The 18494-nt window shown below is 34.8% G+C and overlaps 1 protein-coding gene across 4 annotated transcripts in view; it reads left to right on the plus strand.

Annotated features, from left to right (window-relative positions):
• Positions 1-18494, plus strand: part of SH3D19 (SH3 domain containing 19) — a 62421-nt gene that overhangs the window by 13985 nt on the left and 29942 nt on the right. For 2 of the 4 annotated variants that reach the window (XM_087874509.1, XM_087874508.1), the window contains exons 3-6: positions 10207-10247; positions 15175-15215; positions 16657-16699; positions 17780-17927. In XM_087874509.1, coding sequence (XP_087730635.1) covers positions 15200-15215; positions 16657-16699; positions 17780-17927 — 207 coding nt within the window. In that variant the 5' untranslated portion in view covers positions 10207-10247; positions 15175-15199. The remainder of the gene's footprint in view (positions 1-10206; positions 10248-15174; positions 15216-16656; positions 16700-17779; positions 17928-18494) is intronic. The other 2 variants (XM_034401336.3, XM_034401335.3) reach the window with 1 other exon arrangement.

Raw genomic sequence — 18494 nt, forward strand, 5'->3', positions numbered from 1 at the left:
GACTGAAAAACAAAAAAGTGCTCTAAAATATGCATGACTTTAATAATTATGACAAATGGAAAGAATTCTAGTTTTTTGTAACAGTGTTCAGTATGCTCCTTAAAAGGCAAATGTGATCAGAAAATTCTTGTATCCCTGACTCAGTACATTTTATAAACTATGATTAAAAGTAATTAATACTATATCATAATCTGTGAATGTAGCCACTGAAAGATGTAGGGACATTATGGAACTTAAAATGACTAGAATGTATTATTTTGTAGCATTTATTTTTTGTGTAATTAAGCATCCACATGTCCTTGTAGAATAAAATAGTTTATTAATAGATTAGTCTTATGATCTTATCAATAAAATAAAAAATACACAAACTTATTCTGGGATAAAATAATTAAAAGGAAATATAGTGATAAAATACGTACGTGGTAATACAAGGAGTGAAGATCTTGTAGTTAAATGCATATCTCTTGTGTAAGACTATTTGTCTTTTTTATATCTACAATTTTACAGAACATTAGTCTCTGCTCTATCTTATCTTTTTTTTTTTTTAAATTTAATTTGTATACCGCCCTTCTCCCAGAAGGGACTCAGGGCGGTGAACAGCCAAAATTAAAAAACATACAAATGCAAAAGTTAAGATAATTAAAAGAATTAAATCATTGGCTACCCAAATTTAAAACCCCAAATCCATAAAATTTAAAATCCCAATTAAAAAACCATTTAGGCTAGGCCGGCTTGATGAAATAAAAACGTCTTCAGGGCTTTACGGAAGGTACGGAGGTCCGGGATCAATCGTATTCCAGGAGGCAGCTCATTCCACAGGGCGGGTGCCCCCACAGAGAAGGCTCGCCCCCCTTTGAGATGATAATCTCAAAGATTATAAACAATTTAAGATGCCTCTTGAAGATATTAGCACCCAGTCAGTAAATGTAAACAGTTCATAAGGCAGAGGAAGGCAGAGATATGGTTCACTTGAAAATTGTTACAGTACTATATGGGTGATGGCAAATTGTATTTCATAAATTGATATTTCTATATATTGATAAGTGTGATTATATTGATAAGTTTGCTTACCCATGGATATCACTAATCAATTAATCGGCAAATGGAAAATTTTACTTTTTTTATAATTATAAAGAAACATGAAAAAGGGGTATCATCTGATTTGATTGCTGAGATAATGTTTTCTACCCACCAAGCAGTGATGAAATCTAAACCGGTTTGCCACCAGTTCGCTGGCCACGTATGTGCGCTGCGTGTGCAAACGCATGCTGTGCGTGCATGCGCAGTGCACACAAAACACATGCATGTGTGTGCATACACAGTATGCGCCAAACATGCGAAAAAAGGCTTGGGAAGATCAGTAGAAAAGCAGGGGGGAACAGCTGTACTGCACGTTTAGATTTGCTAGAAAGAGGATTTCTTGCTTTCTAGCGATTTTAAATCACGCGGCACAACTGATTGTCAGAAATACCGGTTTGGAGGAACTGGTAGGGTTTTTTTACTACCGGTTCACCCTAATTTTTTATCACTACCAGTTCGCCTGAACCGGTGCAAACCGGTAGGATTTCACCGCTGCCACCAAGTATTTTTTTTACTTTAAGCTACTGAATGCTGAGCCCTTTAAGATATAATTGCTAAAAACTGTTGCAGTTTTCTCACATTTCAAGCTTGGAAATGTTTTTGACTAGGACAAGGTCATATGTAATTTAACAAAGGGCAATAGGTGGCTATAGGGCCATAGATTGCTCAACCCTAGGTCTAGTTTAATATGCTGTAAGCATTGTTAGTCTTTGTTTTTTTAACACAAGAAATATAGGTGCCAACAGCAAGGAATTTAGTAATTACTTTACTTGACTCTTTTAGTGCATTCCTTTAGGTGACATGAAAGCTTTAATTGGCCTCCTACTCATGTAAGATATTTTATAATTATTTAAACTTAGTTGAAAATGTGCAGTAGGAAATTATCAAAGTTGAATCAAGCTTATAAAAATATACCACACTGAGGAGTATTATGTTCATCTGGGTGACAGATCAGGACATTCATACCCCCAACAGGTATGAAATGTGACAGCCCTGTGTCATATATTTTAGAACAGCGGTCCCCAACTTTTCCAGTTTGGAGGCTTGGGCATGGGGGGGGATGGTTCTTTGTGAGTGGCACTTGCGCAAGTGGAATGGCACGCGCAAGCACCTACCACTCACACAGCCTGGTTCCGAATGGGCCAAGGCCTGGTAGTGGACCACAGCCCGGGGGTTGGGGGCCCCTGCTTTACATGTCACCCTTGTAATTTACAACAACTTATAAACTTCAGGTTAAAGTCACTTTAATATTCAGAGAAATATTCATGAAATGCCTCTGTAGATGTGGATGTTTTATGTGGATAAGACAACTCTTTTCACTAGAATTTATATTTTATCAGTTCTAATTTCTAATCTAGTATAGCATGTTTATTAAAGTAGCCAGTGCACAAAAGTCAGAAATGGTTTTAAAAATACAAATAAAAGTGTAGCTTTGCTAACTGAACTTACCAAACTTAGTTGGCTAAACGTATCAGGAATTTGAGGATATTTACTGAGCAGTTTCTAACACATCAGACATAAATACAAACTGAACAATTAATAACCTTGGGTAATTTGATTAGGTATCTTTCAAGTGAATCTTTCAGTATCTGTTTAGCATCTGCCTGAGCTATTAGTATATCAGGATTACCAATATCCTGAGCCATGAAAAGTTCCTAAATTATGTTGTTTGAACAATAAGATTGTTCTTATGTTATTAAAAGTCAGGCTGGGACTTCCGGTTTGCTGCTGGACGCCGCCAGATGCTCCTTCGGGATCGTCAGCTTCCATTGCCTGTCAGAGCCGCCTTCACAACGGAATGGCGGCTCGAAAAAACTCCGTTTCCATGAGGAAACGGAGATAGAGCCGGCAGGGGTGGGTAGAACTCTCTGCAGAGTCCCAAAAGTTTTTCTTTTACTTTTGGGACGGAGCGGATGAGATGCCCCATATCCCCAGCCGCTGCTCCGGGCTTTGGGAGACCTCTGCTAATGCAGAGCCAGGCGTCAAGAGCAAGCCTGCGAATTTAACAGATTATTCAAAGAAAATATGAGCTGGACCTGTAATACTGAATCGCAAGTATTTTACTTATCTTTTAAAAATTACTTAAGAGAAAAGGAAAAGAAAGGGGGAAAAAAAACCTTTTAAAATGGCGTCTGCCGCGGCTGGAGAAGAGGCTGAAAGGGAAAGTCCTTCCGTTTTCTATTATTACAATGTAGCGGAATAAATACCACTGGCTACATTTGTAGACAAAACTTCGCTCCTGTGTTTTTTTCTCTCTTTTTCCCCTGGAGACTTGACATTGTTGTTGATTGGAAAGAAGTCTTTTTTCCTGTTTTTTTTTTTCTTTTAACAAAGCCTGCCTGGGCGGAAACATGGCACTGAGACTTATAAAGTCAGATAAACAAGTGGGGGGGGGATTCCCCCATTAACAACTTAAAGGAACAAGTTTTAACTCTTCAGTCTCAGAAACCTGATTTTAATATAATAGAATTTCTCCTAGAGGAGATTGAAAGAAGGGATGAGATTGTGAATCAGCATCTTGAAAAATTTAAGCAGGAAATTAAAGAATTGGTGAAATCTAAGTTTGATTTTTTGGAGCGAAAAATTTTAAAAGTGGCTAATGGTTTTTCAGAATTTATGATACAGCTGGATACAAATACTAATTTACTAGAGTCTAAAATGGAAGAAATTCAAGATAAATTGGACAATAGAATTCAAAAAATTGAAAATGATTTGATAAACACTCAGGATAATAGCTCAGAAGAAAAACCTAAAATGGATGCTGTTCAAAAGTCTGGTAATGTAGAAAATCTGCAACAGAGGATTGAAAAAGAGGTTCTAATGGTACAATATAATTTCACAGAATATGCGATAAGACTGAGAGGCTTGCAGGAAAATAACAGAGATGATTTAAGGAGAATATCTTCTGAAATTCTAGCTGGGATTTTAAAGGTTCAACCTGAGGAAGTGTTTTGTAGGATTGACAGAGTTTACAGAATAAATTCCTGGATTGCCAAGCAAAGGCAACTGCCTAGAGATGTGGTGATTTATTTCACAGATAAAGAAATTAGGAATAATATTGTGCAAAATTCCTTTAATTCTAATTTGCAATTGTATGGAAGAAAGATTTGGATTTACAAGGAACTCCCACCTAAGATATTAATGGAAAGGAAGAAATTTGGTTTTCTGGTGACTGAGTTAAAAAAGAGAAATATCCCATTTAGGTGGGACGCCCCAGTTGGTATTATATTGAGATATCAAGGAGAAAGATACCAGCTAAATACTGTTGAAAGAGCGGAAGAATTTTATCAAAATAGGTTGAAAATGAATTTAACATCTTCAGGTATAATACAGGATAAGCAGAAGGAGCTGGAAATAAAGGGAAAATATCGAATTACAGAGACTGTACCAGATAAATTGCCTTTGGATTTATCGGATACCCCAGCTGGATTATCTACAAATTTGAGAGAAGTGGCATCTGACTTTAATGTGATGACTTATCAAGGCAAGGACAAGCATGGAAACCAATTAGGGGATATACAAGGGATAAAAAAGAAACATGAGACACAAAAACAAAACCAACAAGACCAATCTACAAAGCAGAATGAAAACCGACTAGTTGATACACAATCTGTAGAAAGGAAACCAGGATGGAAATCAAACCCACAAAAAGAAAAGAAAAAAAGAAATAGGTTGCATAAAAATAGAAATTTCTAAATCAAGCAACAGTGAAGCCAGTGACTTTAAAATATGAATGATTATGTGAAAACATAGAGGAGGCGACGTATTGGTCAATATCATCCTGAGGATAGTGGCAGATCTCTGCATTGCCGTAATCTTGGGACGTGAAAAGAGCCTTAACCTGATGGATTTGAATTATCCACTTTGGAATTTCTTTTTGTGTTGATAAATATATTATAATTATCTTGAATCAGGCAAGAGAATTATGCTGGGGCACGCAGAAGATCGGGTTGTTACCCACTACGATGATGGGAATCAATAATCCTGATGAAACCCACAATTATTACTATATGGAATATAATTATAATGTCACTCGGGTGGTTGTTTTTACTTTTATACATATAAGAAGATATTTACTACTGATGGGGGCAGATATGATTGAAGATTTTGAATAAACTGTTGCATCAGCAAGCTATGTTATCCTATTATGGATGTTGGTTCTAATAATCCAGTGGAAAGACTTCAAAGAAGATATTATATGGACGATAAATTTAAAGTCATTGTCTTTTCTTTTTTTATTTAGATATAATGGAATATATATACATATATTTTTAAGTAGTGTGGGCAGTGAATCAAAGATATTAAGAATTGTTGTGTATGGTAATTTTGCAGGACAGTGGGTGAATAAGCTAGTTAGCAGACTGATTAGTTTAAGAAAAGGAATTTTTAAGTGATATACTTAGGGGAGTGGAGGAAATGGATAGAGTGGAATAAATGTTAAACTAGATTTTATGGGGAAGGCCGCTTTGAAATGTTATAGTAATATATATAGAAGATTAAATGTTAAAGTAGGACTTATCGTATAGTCTTAAAGTGGAAGGTGGTTTTGAATTGTTGTAATAATATATAGATATAAGTTTGGGAGAGGAGAAAAAGGGCAGATTATTGCCAAATTGGGAGTTATAATACTATTATGCTAAATTAGAAGTTATTCTACAATGTTATAGTATAATGTTTTTTTTTTTCTTTTCTGAAATGTATGGATAAAGGGGGATGTTATAATATTAATAATATTTTTAGTAAGTAAAGGTCAGTATTTAGAGGAGGGAGTAAGTAATCTGTTATGAATTAGGTTTTTTGTTACGAAGAAGTCACAGGGGGGGATGGGTGGGGAGGGGGGGTTAGGGAGGGGGAGGGGGAGGGAAAAAAAGGGGGGGGAATTTGTATTTGAAAACTTTTTCAATAAAAAAAAAAAAGTCAGGCTGTTAGAAACAAAAGAATCATTTTGAACAATGTGGTACTTGAATGATAATTTGAACTTGTACCAGTCTCTGAATGTTCAAATAATTCTATACTGAGGTTATTCTGGCAAGTCACTAAGGCATGTAGTTGTAAAGGTAGAGTAGCTCTTTAAAACGGGTTTGGATAATGTTTCTGATAGGGTTTGACACATTCTTAAAAATGGTTTCTACCCCCTGAAAGTTACATACATATTCAATGACACTTACAATACTGGGAGTAAGACAAATAGTCCAGCCTTTTTGGAGTAGGTTGCAAGAGATTTTGAAGAGCCATTTCTTAACACATATTTTAAGTATTTTAAAGGATAATGAGAACTGCCATAATCTCTCTTTTCCCAAGGGGAGTAAAATAATGTAGCATCATTTCAGTCTAAAAGGTTTCCGAATGCCTTAAATATTGGCCTGTACATACTGGGGCTGACTTTGAGCTAGTTAATGTGTCTCAGCCCAACCTATCTTACAGGGTTTTTGTTGTGGGAAAAATAGAAGAAGGGAAGAATATTAGATATGTTTGCCACTTTGAGTTGTTTGTAAAAAATAATAAAAATGGGATACAAATAAATAAAATAAAAATACATAAAAATTAAGGTAAATATTGGTCAGCATTAAAAAATAGGATTGCATTTCATAAGTGTATCACAGGCTAGGATGTAAGAGAGTTGTGTTAGGATATAAACAAATATTGTTTTCTTCAATGTAATGTAGTAGAAATGTACCATAATTAGAGACAGGATAACATTAAACGTTTTGTTACTATAGCTGTGCATACTATATTACTGCATTTGGAAAGACAAGTTTAGAAGAGGTGTGGTTGTATCACATTAATTTAGAATGTCTGCACACTGCACATTCACAAATGGCCACTCTTACAAGTTTGTACTTCAAAATGTATAGAGGGTGTAACTCAGTTGAGTCAGGGAGAATTTGGAACAAGCTGTTACTGAGCAGAAAGATAATGTTTTTGTAGAAGAGATTCTTCCTGTTATAAAGATTTGATCATCTTAAAATTATCTGTAATACAAAATATAAAAGAACAGCGGGAATGAGTTCTCTGGATCTTAAACGCTTAAAGTGTGAAGTGTTAAGTATTAAAATTGTTTAGATTCTGATCCACAAAGCTTATTTCCAAACACATTTGTATTATAGCATTAATGCTTTAACAATGAATCTGTTGCTATACACTTTTGTTGTATTGGAGCTCACAATCGTTTAATTTAATTTGATGTTTTTATCCTATCCCAAACAATGTTGAAATATACGATGTTGTGTCTTAGTTTTATGTTGAAACCCCAAACTAATTTGTCCGTCTGGGAGAGCTACTATTTAAGAACAAAACTAATTTGGTGAAGAATAATTCATCATTAATATTCTCATAGTAATGGTTTGAAATGAGAAATAGCTGAAGATCCAAAAAACCAGCCAGTGATTCACTCCTGTGTGAGATAATAGACTCCTAGGGATTTTTAACCTCCTCTGTTATTATAAGGGCAACTCCAGATGCTTTCATTATGTTTTTTTTCTCCTGTATTCTGGTTTGTGCTTGGGAATTAAGAGCTTAGATAATTGCAACAGTGATGAAGATGTGTTGTTGTTGACAACAGGTGACAAAAAATTAAAGGTCCTTTTGTAAGCATCTTTTTAGAAACAACCTCTAGCACATTTGGTAGATTTTATAATGCCTATAAAAAATTATTTTCCTCACTTTAGAAATTTCTATGAAAATATTCTTTCTTTTCAGTTCTCTGTATTTTCCTTAACAAGAGAAGGGGTTGTTTGTTCCTACTCAGAGCAGGAATCTTCAAAATTATAGAAGAAAACACACCCAATCCTCAAGGGACACTCTTATTGTTTGTCTTCACTTCTGGAGTTGCTGATCAAGTCACCTCAGATTTTTAGAAAGGTTAGAAACTGTAAAGTGAGAAGGGTTGCCTCTTTCCTTCTCTTGATGACTTGAAAGGATCAATAGGGTTGTTGAAGTTATATGGTGCATTGAATAGGAAAATAGGAAGTAAAAAGTAAAAAAAAAAGTTCTACTACAACTTCTAGACCTATTGCCTCTCATTGTTGGGTAATGTATAACTTCCTGTATTATTCTCCCTCATAGTATATGCATTAATCTGTTCGTAGTTAGATTTCATTATTGAAGCACAGTAAAATTATATAGATCAATTTAGTTGAAAAATGAAGCTTTCACATCTTTAGGTTAATGTGAAATATATTTCAGGATAAAAAGATAGAAAGGGGAAGAGAATCATAATATGTCAATTAACATTGTATTATGTGGATTTCAGCCACCAGAAATATTAACATCCTGCCTGTGCTGCCCAGAAATTTTTGAAAAGCGTTTTATAGATATTTTCAATAACTATGTGCATTCTATTGCTTTAACAGTAACCAGAGAAACTAAATGTTTGTGGTGACAACTGTTTTATTGTGTATATTTTTCTATGGTTGCCTTTTGTTTTTTGTTTTTATTTTTTGCTAAAGCATGCAGTAGATTAAACTATACAGATTAAAACAATAGAACATAAAATAGATTATATTACTTTTATATAGAATTACTTTCTCTAGTTGTCAGCCTCTGAAAGGGTTAAGGTCTGAGTGATCATATGAAGGATTCTATTTTAGTTAACAATTTTATTAAAGTTTTCAATAAGCATAGTTAAAACTAACTAGAAGATAAAAAAGGTCAGAAGGTGCAGAAAAAGAAAAAAGAAAACAAAAATAAAAAGGCAACAAAAACAATAATAAAAAGTGTTTTTCAACCTTCATCACATTGACATAAACTAACATACTAAATTTTCTACCTATTTTAATGTTACAAATAAAAAAAAATACCCCTCTTTATAGCCAAACTTTATCTAAACACAATTCATCCTCTTTTCAATCATAGTTTGAAAATAGCCTGTAGTACAGTGGACAAGAGCCTGTAGTACAGTGGACTAAAGCACTGTTATTAACATCTGCTGCTTGCAGTTACTGCAAGTTCAAATCTCAGCAGGCTCAAGGTTGACTCAGCCTTCCATCCTTTCTAAGGTAGGTAAAATGAGGACCCAGATTGTGGGGGCAATAAGCTGACTTTGTATAAAATATACAAAAGTATGAAGGCTATTGCTTAACGTATTGTAAGCCGCCCTGAGTCTCCGGAGAAGGGCGGCATATAAATTAAAAGCAAAAAAATAATAATAGTTCATTCAAAAGTCTTTTAAGAGTTACCAGAAATATCAAACAAAGTTTATCCCTGGACAAATGGTTTAACTTTACATTTGTCCTTTTTGTTGTTCATAATCTTGACCTAGAAATCTAAGCTGCTGAGAATAGTTGATTTGGAGCATCAGAATTTACCTGTATGTGATGATTCTCATTGTCCTAAATTGGTTTCTGGATTTTGAACTATATAGTCCAGATACAGTAAAATTTATATTTTACCAATATATATTGGTAAAAAAATCCCAGGGCAAAACAAAACAAAACAAATAAAAAACCCCAAAATATATTGTCTGCAAAAATATTTATCTATACATTTCAAGTATATGAATATGATACAATTTTTGTTATTAAATTGGTAAACAACTGAATGTTTTCCTGTAGGCATGAGGCAATCCCTGTAGTTCTCATTTCCATAATTGGTTTCAGTCAATCAATGAAGAAGGAAAAGTTTTACAGTTTTTCTGCAATTCTGTTCATTTGCAATAATGACTATAAGTAGTCCTCGACTTACAATCACAGTTGAGCCCAAAATATCATTGCTAAGCAAGGAGTTGTTAAATGAAATTTGCTCTATTTTAACGTTAAGTGAATTACTGCAATTGTTAAGTTAGAAACAAAGTTGTTAAGTGATTTCTGGATTCCTCATTGACTTTGTTTGTCAAAAGGTCACAAAAGGTGATCATATGAGCCTGAGACATGGCAACCGTCATAAATACATGCCAGTTGCAAAGCACCTGAATTTTGATCACATGACCACGGGAATGCTGCAACAGTCTTAAGTGAAAAAAAGTCATAACTCACTTTTTATAATGCTGTTGTAATTTTGAATGGTCATTAAAAATGGTTTCAAGTCGAGGACTACCATAAGCAGTGTTTTTGAATAATTCTCTACTAGATGATCTGTATTTTTGCATAATATGTAATTATATTTTTGTTCTACTTTTCCTTTTTTAAGCCAAGGTCCCTTGTCATCTATTAAAGCAGCAATCAAGAGAAGTAAGTAGATTTTTGGTCTGTTATATCTATCTGATGAATGCTGAAGAGGTGAACAAATGTTTATTAACATTTTCATTAACTAGACCTCCAGGTGCTTTGATTTTTAGTGATTATTCAGATCAGTTATTTTCCTTCCCACCGAACATACCTGCTTAAAAAAATGTTGATAGGTAGAGTACTTTAAATGTATTTCTTTGCTTATATTTCATTTTCATTTTCTAGTATAAAAACCTGAGCTGGATTGCAGTGTTTGTTATTTACTCATTTTATGAAACTTCAATTTGCATTTTACATTTACATTTACATTACATCTCCAGCAAGTTTGGAAGAAAGATATCAGAAATTCTATTTTATATTATCTGACTTTAGAGTATTTGATTTCTAGTCTGTAGTTAATCTGAATAAGGTTGGTTGAACGTGTCACTACCAAAAATTAAAATATGAAATTGGCCAAGATTTCTGTGAATTTGGATGATGAGGAAATTTATAGTTAATCCAAAACAAACTTTTTCAAAAATTCTAAAGGAAGAAAAAAAACAATTGTTGTAAAACTTGCTATGGCTTGTTATTGTAATACTAAGTTATGGTTTAATGTTAATTCTGAATCAAAATTAAAAGCAGGCTGATAGAAGTATTACATGATCACACCTGATCTAGAATCCAAAGGAAAAGAATCTGATTCTTGCTTCTTCTGTCTAATAAATGTCAATATTCAATTTATTTTTTAGATGAGCTTGTAACCATGTCATTATATTTAGTGGTTGTAAATTATACTGTGATATAGCATAGTGGGATATTATTAGCATTCATTTGATTTTAAGAGTTTTTTGAATAGCTGAAAGATTTTTTTATTTCTGGTGTTTTTATGTCATTTCAGTCAGTACAAATCTAAGCAGCTTACAATATCAACAGCTTATATTATCAGAAAGTAAATCAATATAAGTTTATTTATAAAGCAACAGTTTATATAATAGCAACAGCAAATGAATAAATATAACTTTATTTATAGTATCAACAGCTTGTATAATAGCAACAGCAAATGAATTAACATTAATTGATAACCATGACAATAACAAAAATGCCATCTTATTATAATCAGTCAAGAATTGTATACTTTATTAATAGCGCCACCATTGTTCACCACAGGCACAATTATCTCTTACTTCAAGGTTGTGAAGATCCAGGCACAAATCATATATATTATGATATGGTGTTCTACTCCAGCAGCCCCCCCCCCAACCTTTTGGATGCCAGGGACTGGTTCCATGGACAGTGGTTTTTCAGCATATGGGGGGGGGGGGCTGGTTTCGCATGTTGCCTGATTGGGGACCTTTTTTCTATTCAACAGAGCCTCTGCAGAAAATGCTTGCTTCTGAGTGTCTTCTCATTATATTTCATACGGGTTGGACATCTGAGCAAATGTTCTCTGCATGAATGCTTTGGTTGGATGGATTGGTTCTATCATCCCACAGATAAACAGGCTTCCAGCCATGAGAAATTTAGAAGTTATAAATAGCACCTTGAACTGCAACCAGAAACAGTATGGCATCCACTGTAGCTCCTACAATAATGGGTGCTATAGAACTTTACCTGTAATCCCTTTAACATGTGTAGCCAAAATTTGTATCAGTTGTAGTCTTGGGAAGACCTTCAAGGACAGTCCCGTGTAGAATGTATAATAGCATTCCAATAGTGAAATGTTAGTGTGAGCAACTGTTGCCTGTACTTCTGGCTCCAGATAGAGTGGCACCTGGCAGGCTAGCTGCAGCTAGATAAAGGTTTCACTGGCTATTCCAATAGCAGCTGAGAGTTCCGGAGGATCCACAAATTGTGCATTAGCTCCTTCTAGGGGAGCACAGCCACATACCTACCCGAGGCCACTTGAGAGATGTGGCATACTGTGGCAGTTGTCTGAAAACTGTAAGGCCTCAGAACCTTAGCAACATGGAATGGCTCAGAAGTCACGTACTGTCTGACAAGGCCAACTTTCATGCTATTATTTGCATTGTAATAACTGAAAAATATACTATTTGAAGTAGTATGACTATATTAATTCAGGCTTAATGATAAATTATTTGTAATGTTCTAGATAATATAAATAGGTGGCGAACTAAATTGAGTCTGATAAACGAATACTGTTTCACTTCCTTTTCATCCCTTCACCCTTAAGCATTTTTGTCAAATTCTCACATTCTTTTACTTCAAACTAACATTGTTGCTTGTATGGAATTGTCATATATGTAAATACAATTTTACTAAAACACTTTTCATATTTTCTGTAACCATTTTTCCAATTTTCCAATCAAAGTAACTTTTCCCCAACTTTTGGAGGGGGGGAGGGTAGTATTAAATTAAAGAGAAGAACCAAAGTTTCTCAAGATCAGAGGTTTTTTTTCCAGAAGATATTTTTAGGACAACTGTTAATGACAGTTCTAAAAATGTTTGTCTCTATTAATGAAATTTGTCTTTCTTTCATGTTTTCTCTTAATTGGGGTAATACTTCAGCAAAAACAATTATATGCATTGGAAGGAACTTTTTTCAGAGTGCACATAAGTTTGTAGTAATGTTGTCATCTTGATAGCACAGTAATCTTCCCCATCTGCTTTCCCTTTCTGTACATTTGTTCTGTTTAGTCCCACTGTTTAGTACATATGTGAGCATATGTACAGATGAGGATTTGTGCCTATACTGAAACTTGTTATATTCCTCCCTATATACTTGTTTCTTTTTCTTTAAAATAGAAGGAATGTTTTCCTTTATGTATAGTTTATCTACAAACAAACATTTTCTTGCTTGGTCACTTCCCTCCCTATTTGCAAATATACACAATTATTTCCAATGAAAGCTTTAACAAGACAACATTTCATGAGATTATGTAAACATTATTACCTCTTCCAAGTATGCAGTAGTTCATGTGACATACTGGTGAGTGCTTATGCAGCAATTTTACTTAAGTTTGTTATATATAAGTAGGTACACATCACATGCACACAGGCATGCATACAGGCATATTTTATTTATTTATTATTTACTATATTTTATGCTGCCCATCTCCCATCTGCAAGATGACTCTGTGCCACTCTGGAATATTATTATGAATAGCTGGTAACTTTTACAAAAGGACGCACACAATTATTGTATGCATGCTTACAATATTTTTTGTTTGGAAAGGTGAATAGGAAAGGTGCCTGAGTTAGAACATGTTTTGTTCTCAATTGTCTTTAACCTGCATTTTTGTTTAAGTTGGACTGCCTATTACTACAAATGGACTGCCTATTACTAAAACTGACAGATTGAGTTCCTTCCTTGAGCTGGTAAAGCATTGAAGTTGTGCAGTGCTTTCTGGAATTTTTGAAAACAGGTTACGTATTAAAAATGTATGGCTTCAGTGATATCATCATCGCACAGCTTCAGTGCTTTGTGGGTTCAAGGAAGGCAATGCTGTCCACCGTTTTTACTAATAGGTAACCCATTTGTAACTAGGGGTTGCCTTTAAGTTAGACTTTCTTAACCTGGACACTGTTTGCATGCATGTAAAAGAAATGGTTTAGCATTTATTAGGTTTAAGTGAGTATAGTTCCATAGCCCTGGGAGAAAAATAACGTTATTATATGTCATCAAATTAGATAAATTACACAAGAGATTTTGACTGACTTAATGTCCCTAAGGCTGAAGAGGACTTGAAGCTGGATCCCCCACACCTAGCATAACAATCTAATTCCCCAGAGAGCCTTATCTCCCTGCCAGAAAGGTTTTTAAACTCAATAAATTTTCTAAGGCAATTTCAGTTAATACCACATGATTAAAATGGAAAAGGAGATTTTGTTTACAAGCAGAAATTATTTATGGATGGATCTTGACTGACAATTTTCTGTCAGATTTCTTATGTGTGCAGATTTATATGAAGGATAGTGAGCCTTTATCTTTTAAAAGCAGTGATAGATTATGATAATAACAAGAGATAGATTGTGTTTCTCAAAGATAAATCTGTTTATCTGAGTGTCCAAAGCCCCAGAGAGTCAACACAACCCACCTGGCCTCTAGGCAACACACCTACAAGTACTCAAAGGCTAGTACTCAGTTTACTATATCACTCCCTATTTTACTACAGCTTTACTACAACTAGTAACTTTTGTATATACAAAAGTATGAAGGCTATTGCTTAACGCATTGTAAGCCGCCCTGAGTCTCCGGAGAAGGGCGGCATATAAATCGAACCAATAAATAAATAAACAAACTACTACACGGCTTCTCTATGTAAGCCTTACTTCTGAAGAACAGTAACTCTTCTATTTGCTTTAGGCGGCTTTGGGCTGTTTTAGTTTCCCAAACAACCATAAACCATCTTCCCTCTGATTCCCATGCCAATATCACCATACTGGGCTGTGTCTCTACTCAGCTCTTACAGCCACACGTTGCTGGCTATTTTGCAGGCAGCCTGTCCTCTGACACTGAAGGAGAGTATAAAAGGAGCATGTATTTTTCCCAGAAAAAGTCATTAATAAGGAAACAAGAACATCTGTTGCAAAATTGATGTTTTACTAAGATAGAGAAATCAAAACGTTTTGCTATTGTAGAACATGAAAGTTTTGAGTAATTCTACTATCTTCAATTAATACACGAGTATTTGAAGAGTCAGGGGAAAAAAAGTATCAACAACTTCAAAATAAGGAAATTGTTTAATTCTGTTGTTTAAATAGATACAATATAAAGCTGCTGATTATTTCCCCCCCTCCTTTTTAAAACCAGATTTGAATTTTAAAACTGGCATTTAAAACACTGCCAGAGTTCATTTTATGGGGAAAACATACTATGATACCCTTATCTGACTAACAAAGACAGTCTAATGGATCTTTACTGTTCACCTGGTTTGTTCTTTTTTCTCTTTCTTTTTCTTCTTCTGTAACCCTTCTTTTTCTCCTTTAGCACTCATGAATAGTGCACCTCAAATATGCCCCGTAGAAGAGGTATGTCTTTTCTCACTTCCCCACCTGGTGCTTCGCTTCTATAAATTTTAAATGGTACAATTAGAATAATTTGCTGCTGCTTAATCAAACAAGATTTTCCGCTAAATCATGTTATCTGGAAAATATTCCTTCTAATTTGCTATTGTTTTAATTATATACGATAAATGCAAACGATTTCATTCAAATAAAATTTCAGTTATTTTAATAAGCTTTGTAATGAGAAAATCTATAGTTAAGTCATTTTACATAATGAATGTGCTCTAATATAACTACCTAACATAAGAATTAATTTTTTATCTGTAGTAATATTGCCTGAATCTTACTGAGGTTATGCTTGGAATTATGGTATTACTGGAAATGTCCACTTTTCGCTTGTTGTTTGAAAGCACAGACATGAAATGGGGGTCTCAGAAAAGTAGAACAAATTGATACAGCCAATTACACAGGGGTGGGCTGCTGGGGGTTTGCAGGGGTTCGGGAGAACCTCTAGCTAAGATTCTATGCAGTTCGGAGAACCTCCAAATCCCACTCCTGGCTGGCCCCACCCACCCCATCCTGCCCCTCGCAGGAGTCCCCACGTGGCCCGTTTTAGATGCAGGTAAGTGCGAGGTGCACACGGAGGCTTGGGGACAGCAAAAAATGGGCTATCGGAAGTTTGGGAAGGCCAGAAACAGGTCTGTTTCTGGCCTCTAGAGGGCCTCTGGAGCCTGGGGAGGGCAAAGGAAGCCTCCGGAGCCTCGGGAGGGCAAAAACGCTCCCTCACCAGGGTGCAGGAAGCTGACTAAGCCACGCCCACCATGGCCACGCCCACCGAGCAACCAGGCAGAGAATCCCTTGCTAAAATTTTTGAAGTCCACCCCTGCAATCACATATTCTTCTGGTTCACATAGTATGCTAAATCAAATCTGATGAATATATATGATGATAGATGTAGTAAAACCTGATGAATATATATAATGGATCACTAAGTTAATTTCTGATTCATAAACCAGACGTGGCTCACTTAATAATGCTAAACTAAAGTTCATATGGTTTAATTGACTGTGTGGATATTTCTCATATCAGACTTTTTGCCTTTGTACTAAAATGAAGTCAAATCAAGTATATGTGAATGTTAAAGACCTTAATAAATCAACCACGTACAGTATGCTTATAGTTTAATATTGTGGGACTAATTTTGAATTCTCTAGATATTGTCTCATGAGCTATAAGGATTGTCTAATGAAAATTCCTTAATCTCAGAGCCATAAGAAGATGCTGATCAAATGCTGGACTCAAAAACACTTTAATCATGTGTTTTGAATTAATTAAATAATTAATTAATGATTATTATTTTTTAATAGTCACTTATGGATAGTAATCATTTGGGAAACACACATTTAATTTAAATATTATGTTAGTAGTAGTAAAAAATTAATTGTTTGCCTTTTTTTTAAATTAGCTTCTCGGACAACTTATCACAGTGAACAGCAAAGAGAAAGAAGGTATGGTTAATAATTACTCCTTCATTTGTAATTATTCTACCAATAAAATAAGTGTAAGAAGTGACTTATAACATATAAATGAAAATGTTATAGAGTATCTAAATATTGCACTGGGTATCTTTTATTACATGTGTTTAAAAATGAGACAATAAATAGATTTAAATATTTTTTCTTTGGAAATTGTATTTTAAAATCAATCCTCTCTCCTGTGGCATATTTATTGGACTGCATTAACTGAAAAAGAGATTTGGGATGGGAAGAACTCATGCAAAATGTCAAGTACTTTGTTCTTTTATTTATTTAATTTCTACTCTTTCTGTCTGATTCTTCAACAATCAGGATGGCATCTAGTGATTAAAACATAATGTAAGTTAAACTAATAATACAGTTAAAATGAATATTGATATTAAAAGTTTATAATAAATTAACAATTACAGCCTTGATAGAAGACAAGTGATTGGGAAAAGTTTGGGTGAAAGATTTTGCTATGTGCACAGATGCTGTTATCACAAGATGATAAATCAAATCTGTACCAAATCTGGACTCTACAATCTTTTATATGTTGTGGAATTTTACGCTTTAGATGCCCAAAATTATATTGGCTGATTGTTTAGAGAAGGCATGGCCAACCTGCAGCTCATGGGCCTTCCATAGTGTGGGACGGCTACTAGTGCAGCCCCACGAGGCAATAAAACAAATAGAAAAATAAATGAAGTTTGTTATCCATATACATTAACTATATTACATATTTTATACGCGGCCCACGATCATTCTTAAATGTGATAAGGGCAAACCAAAAGCTTGGACAACCATGGTTAAAGCAAATCTATGTGGATATTTCAAAAATTCGAAAATTGAATTCTTGCCAAGTGTAAGAATGTTGGAAATTTTATTGGCCTCTTAGATATAGGCAACAAAAACATAAAATGGTAAATGGACTTATCTATGGGCACTAATGGGTTGAAGAATGAGAACAGGTGTTTCCCAGCAACTGAATTAGAAAAGCCCAATCACTTTCCAAATACTGTGTAATCATAAATTACTGAATTTGGTCTTGTTTCCCTCCCCCCCCCCCCCAAGACGCCCTGAAATCACAATAGTTGCAGCTGAGCCACTTGGACCATCCTCCTGGTTTCCAGGTGGAAACCGTCTCCCTCAACAAGGGCTACTGTTCCAGTCAACTCATAGCCAAACGCCTTGGAGAACCACTGAACTTGTTACAGCAGAGGTGAGGAAGCACAGGGTTTCCTTCCTGGTTCAAGTTGATGTTTGTTTGAGCATTATAATGTAGTGAAATAACTGTAGTATCAGAATTCATTGTTAGCAGCATTTAGGACATGAACAGTGAGTTCAGGAGAAGAAATGGTGAACTCAAGAGGCAAAAAGTAGAACTAACAATCATGGCATAATAAAAAGCCAGCAGGTAGACTGGTTTTTGAAATTCCTCTCTGAACAAGAAGAGAACTTGAGATTGCCATAAATTCTTCAGACAATTGCTTCTCGTGAGGCAACTATGAAACTGCAGTCTCTGGCAATTTGGAGCTCTGAGAAATAAGGGAACACAGATAGTTCTTGACTTAAAACAGTTCATTTAGTAAGCATTCAAAATTACAACAACACTGAAAAAAGTGATCTTTCCCCCCTACTTATGACCATTGCAGCATCCCCCTGGTCATGTGATCAACATTCAGATGTTTGGCAATTGGTTCATATTTATGATGGTTGCAGTATTCTGGGGTCATGTGATCACCTTTTGCAACCTTCTGACAAGCAAAGTCAATGTGAAAGCCCGATT

The sequence above is a fragment of the Pantherophis guttatus genome, chromosome 8, assembly GCF_059756535.1.
Source record: "Pantherophis guttatus breed Tessera chromosome 8, ASM5975653v1, whole genome shotgun sequence".
Taxonomy (NCBI): domain Eukaryota; kingdom Metazoa; phylum Chordata; class Lepidosauria; order Squamata; family Colubridae; genus Pantherophis; species Pantherophis guttatus.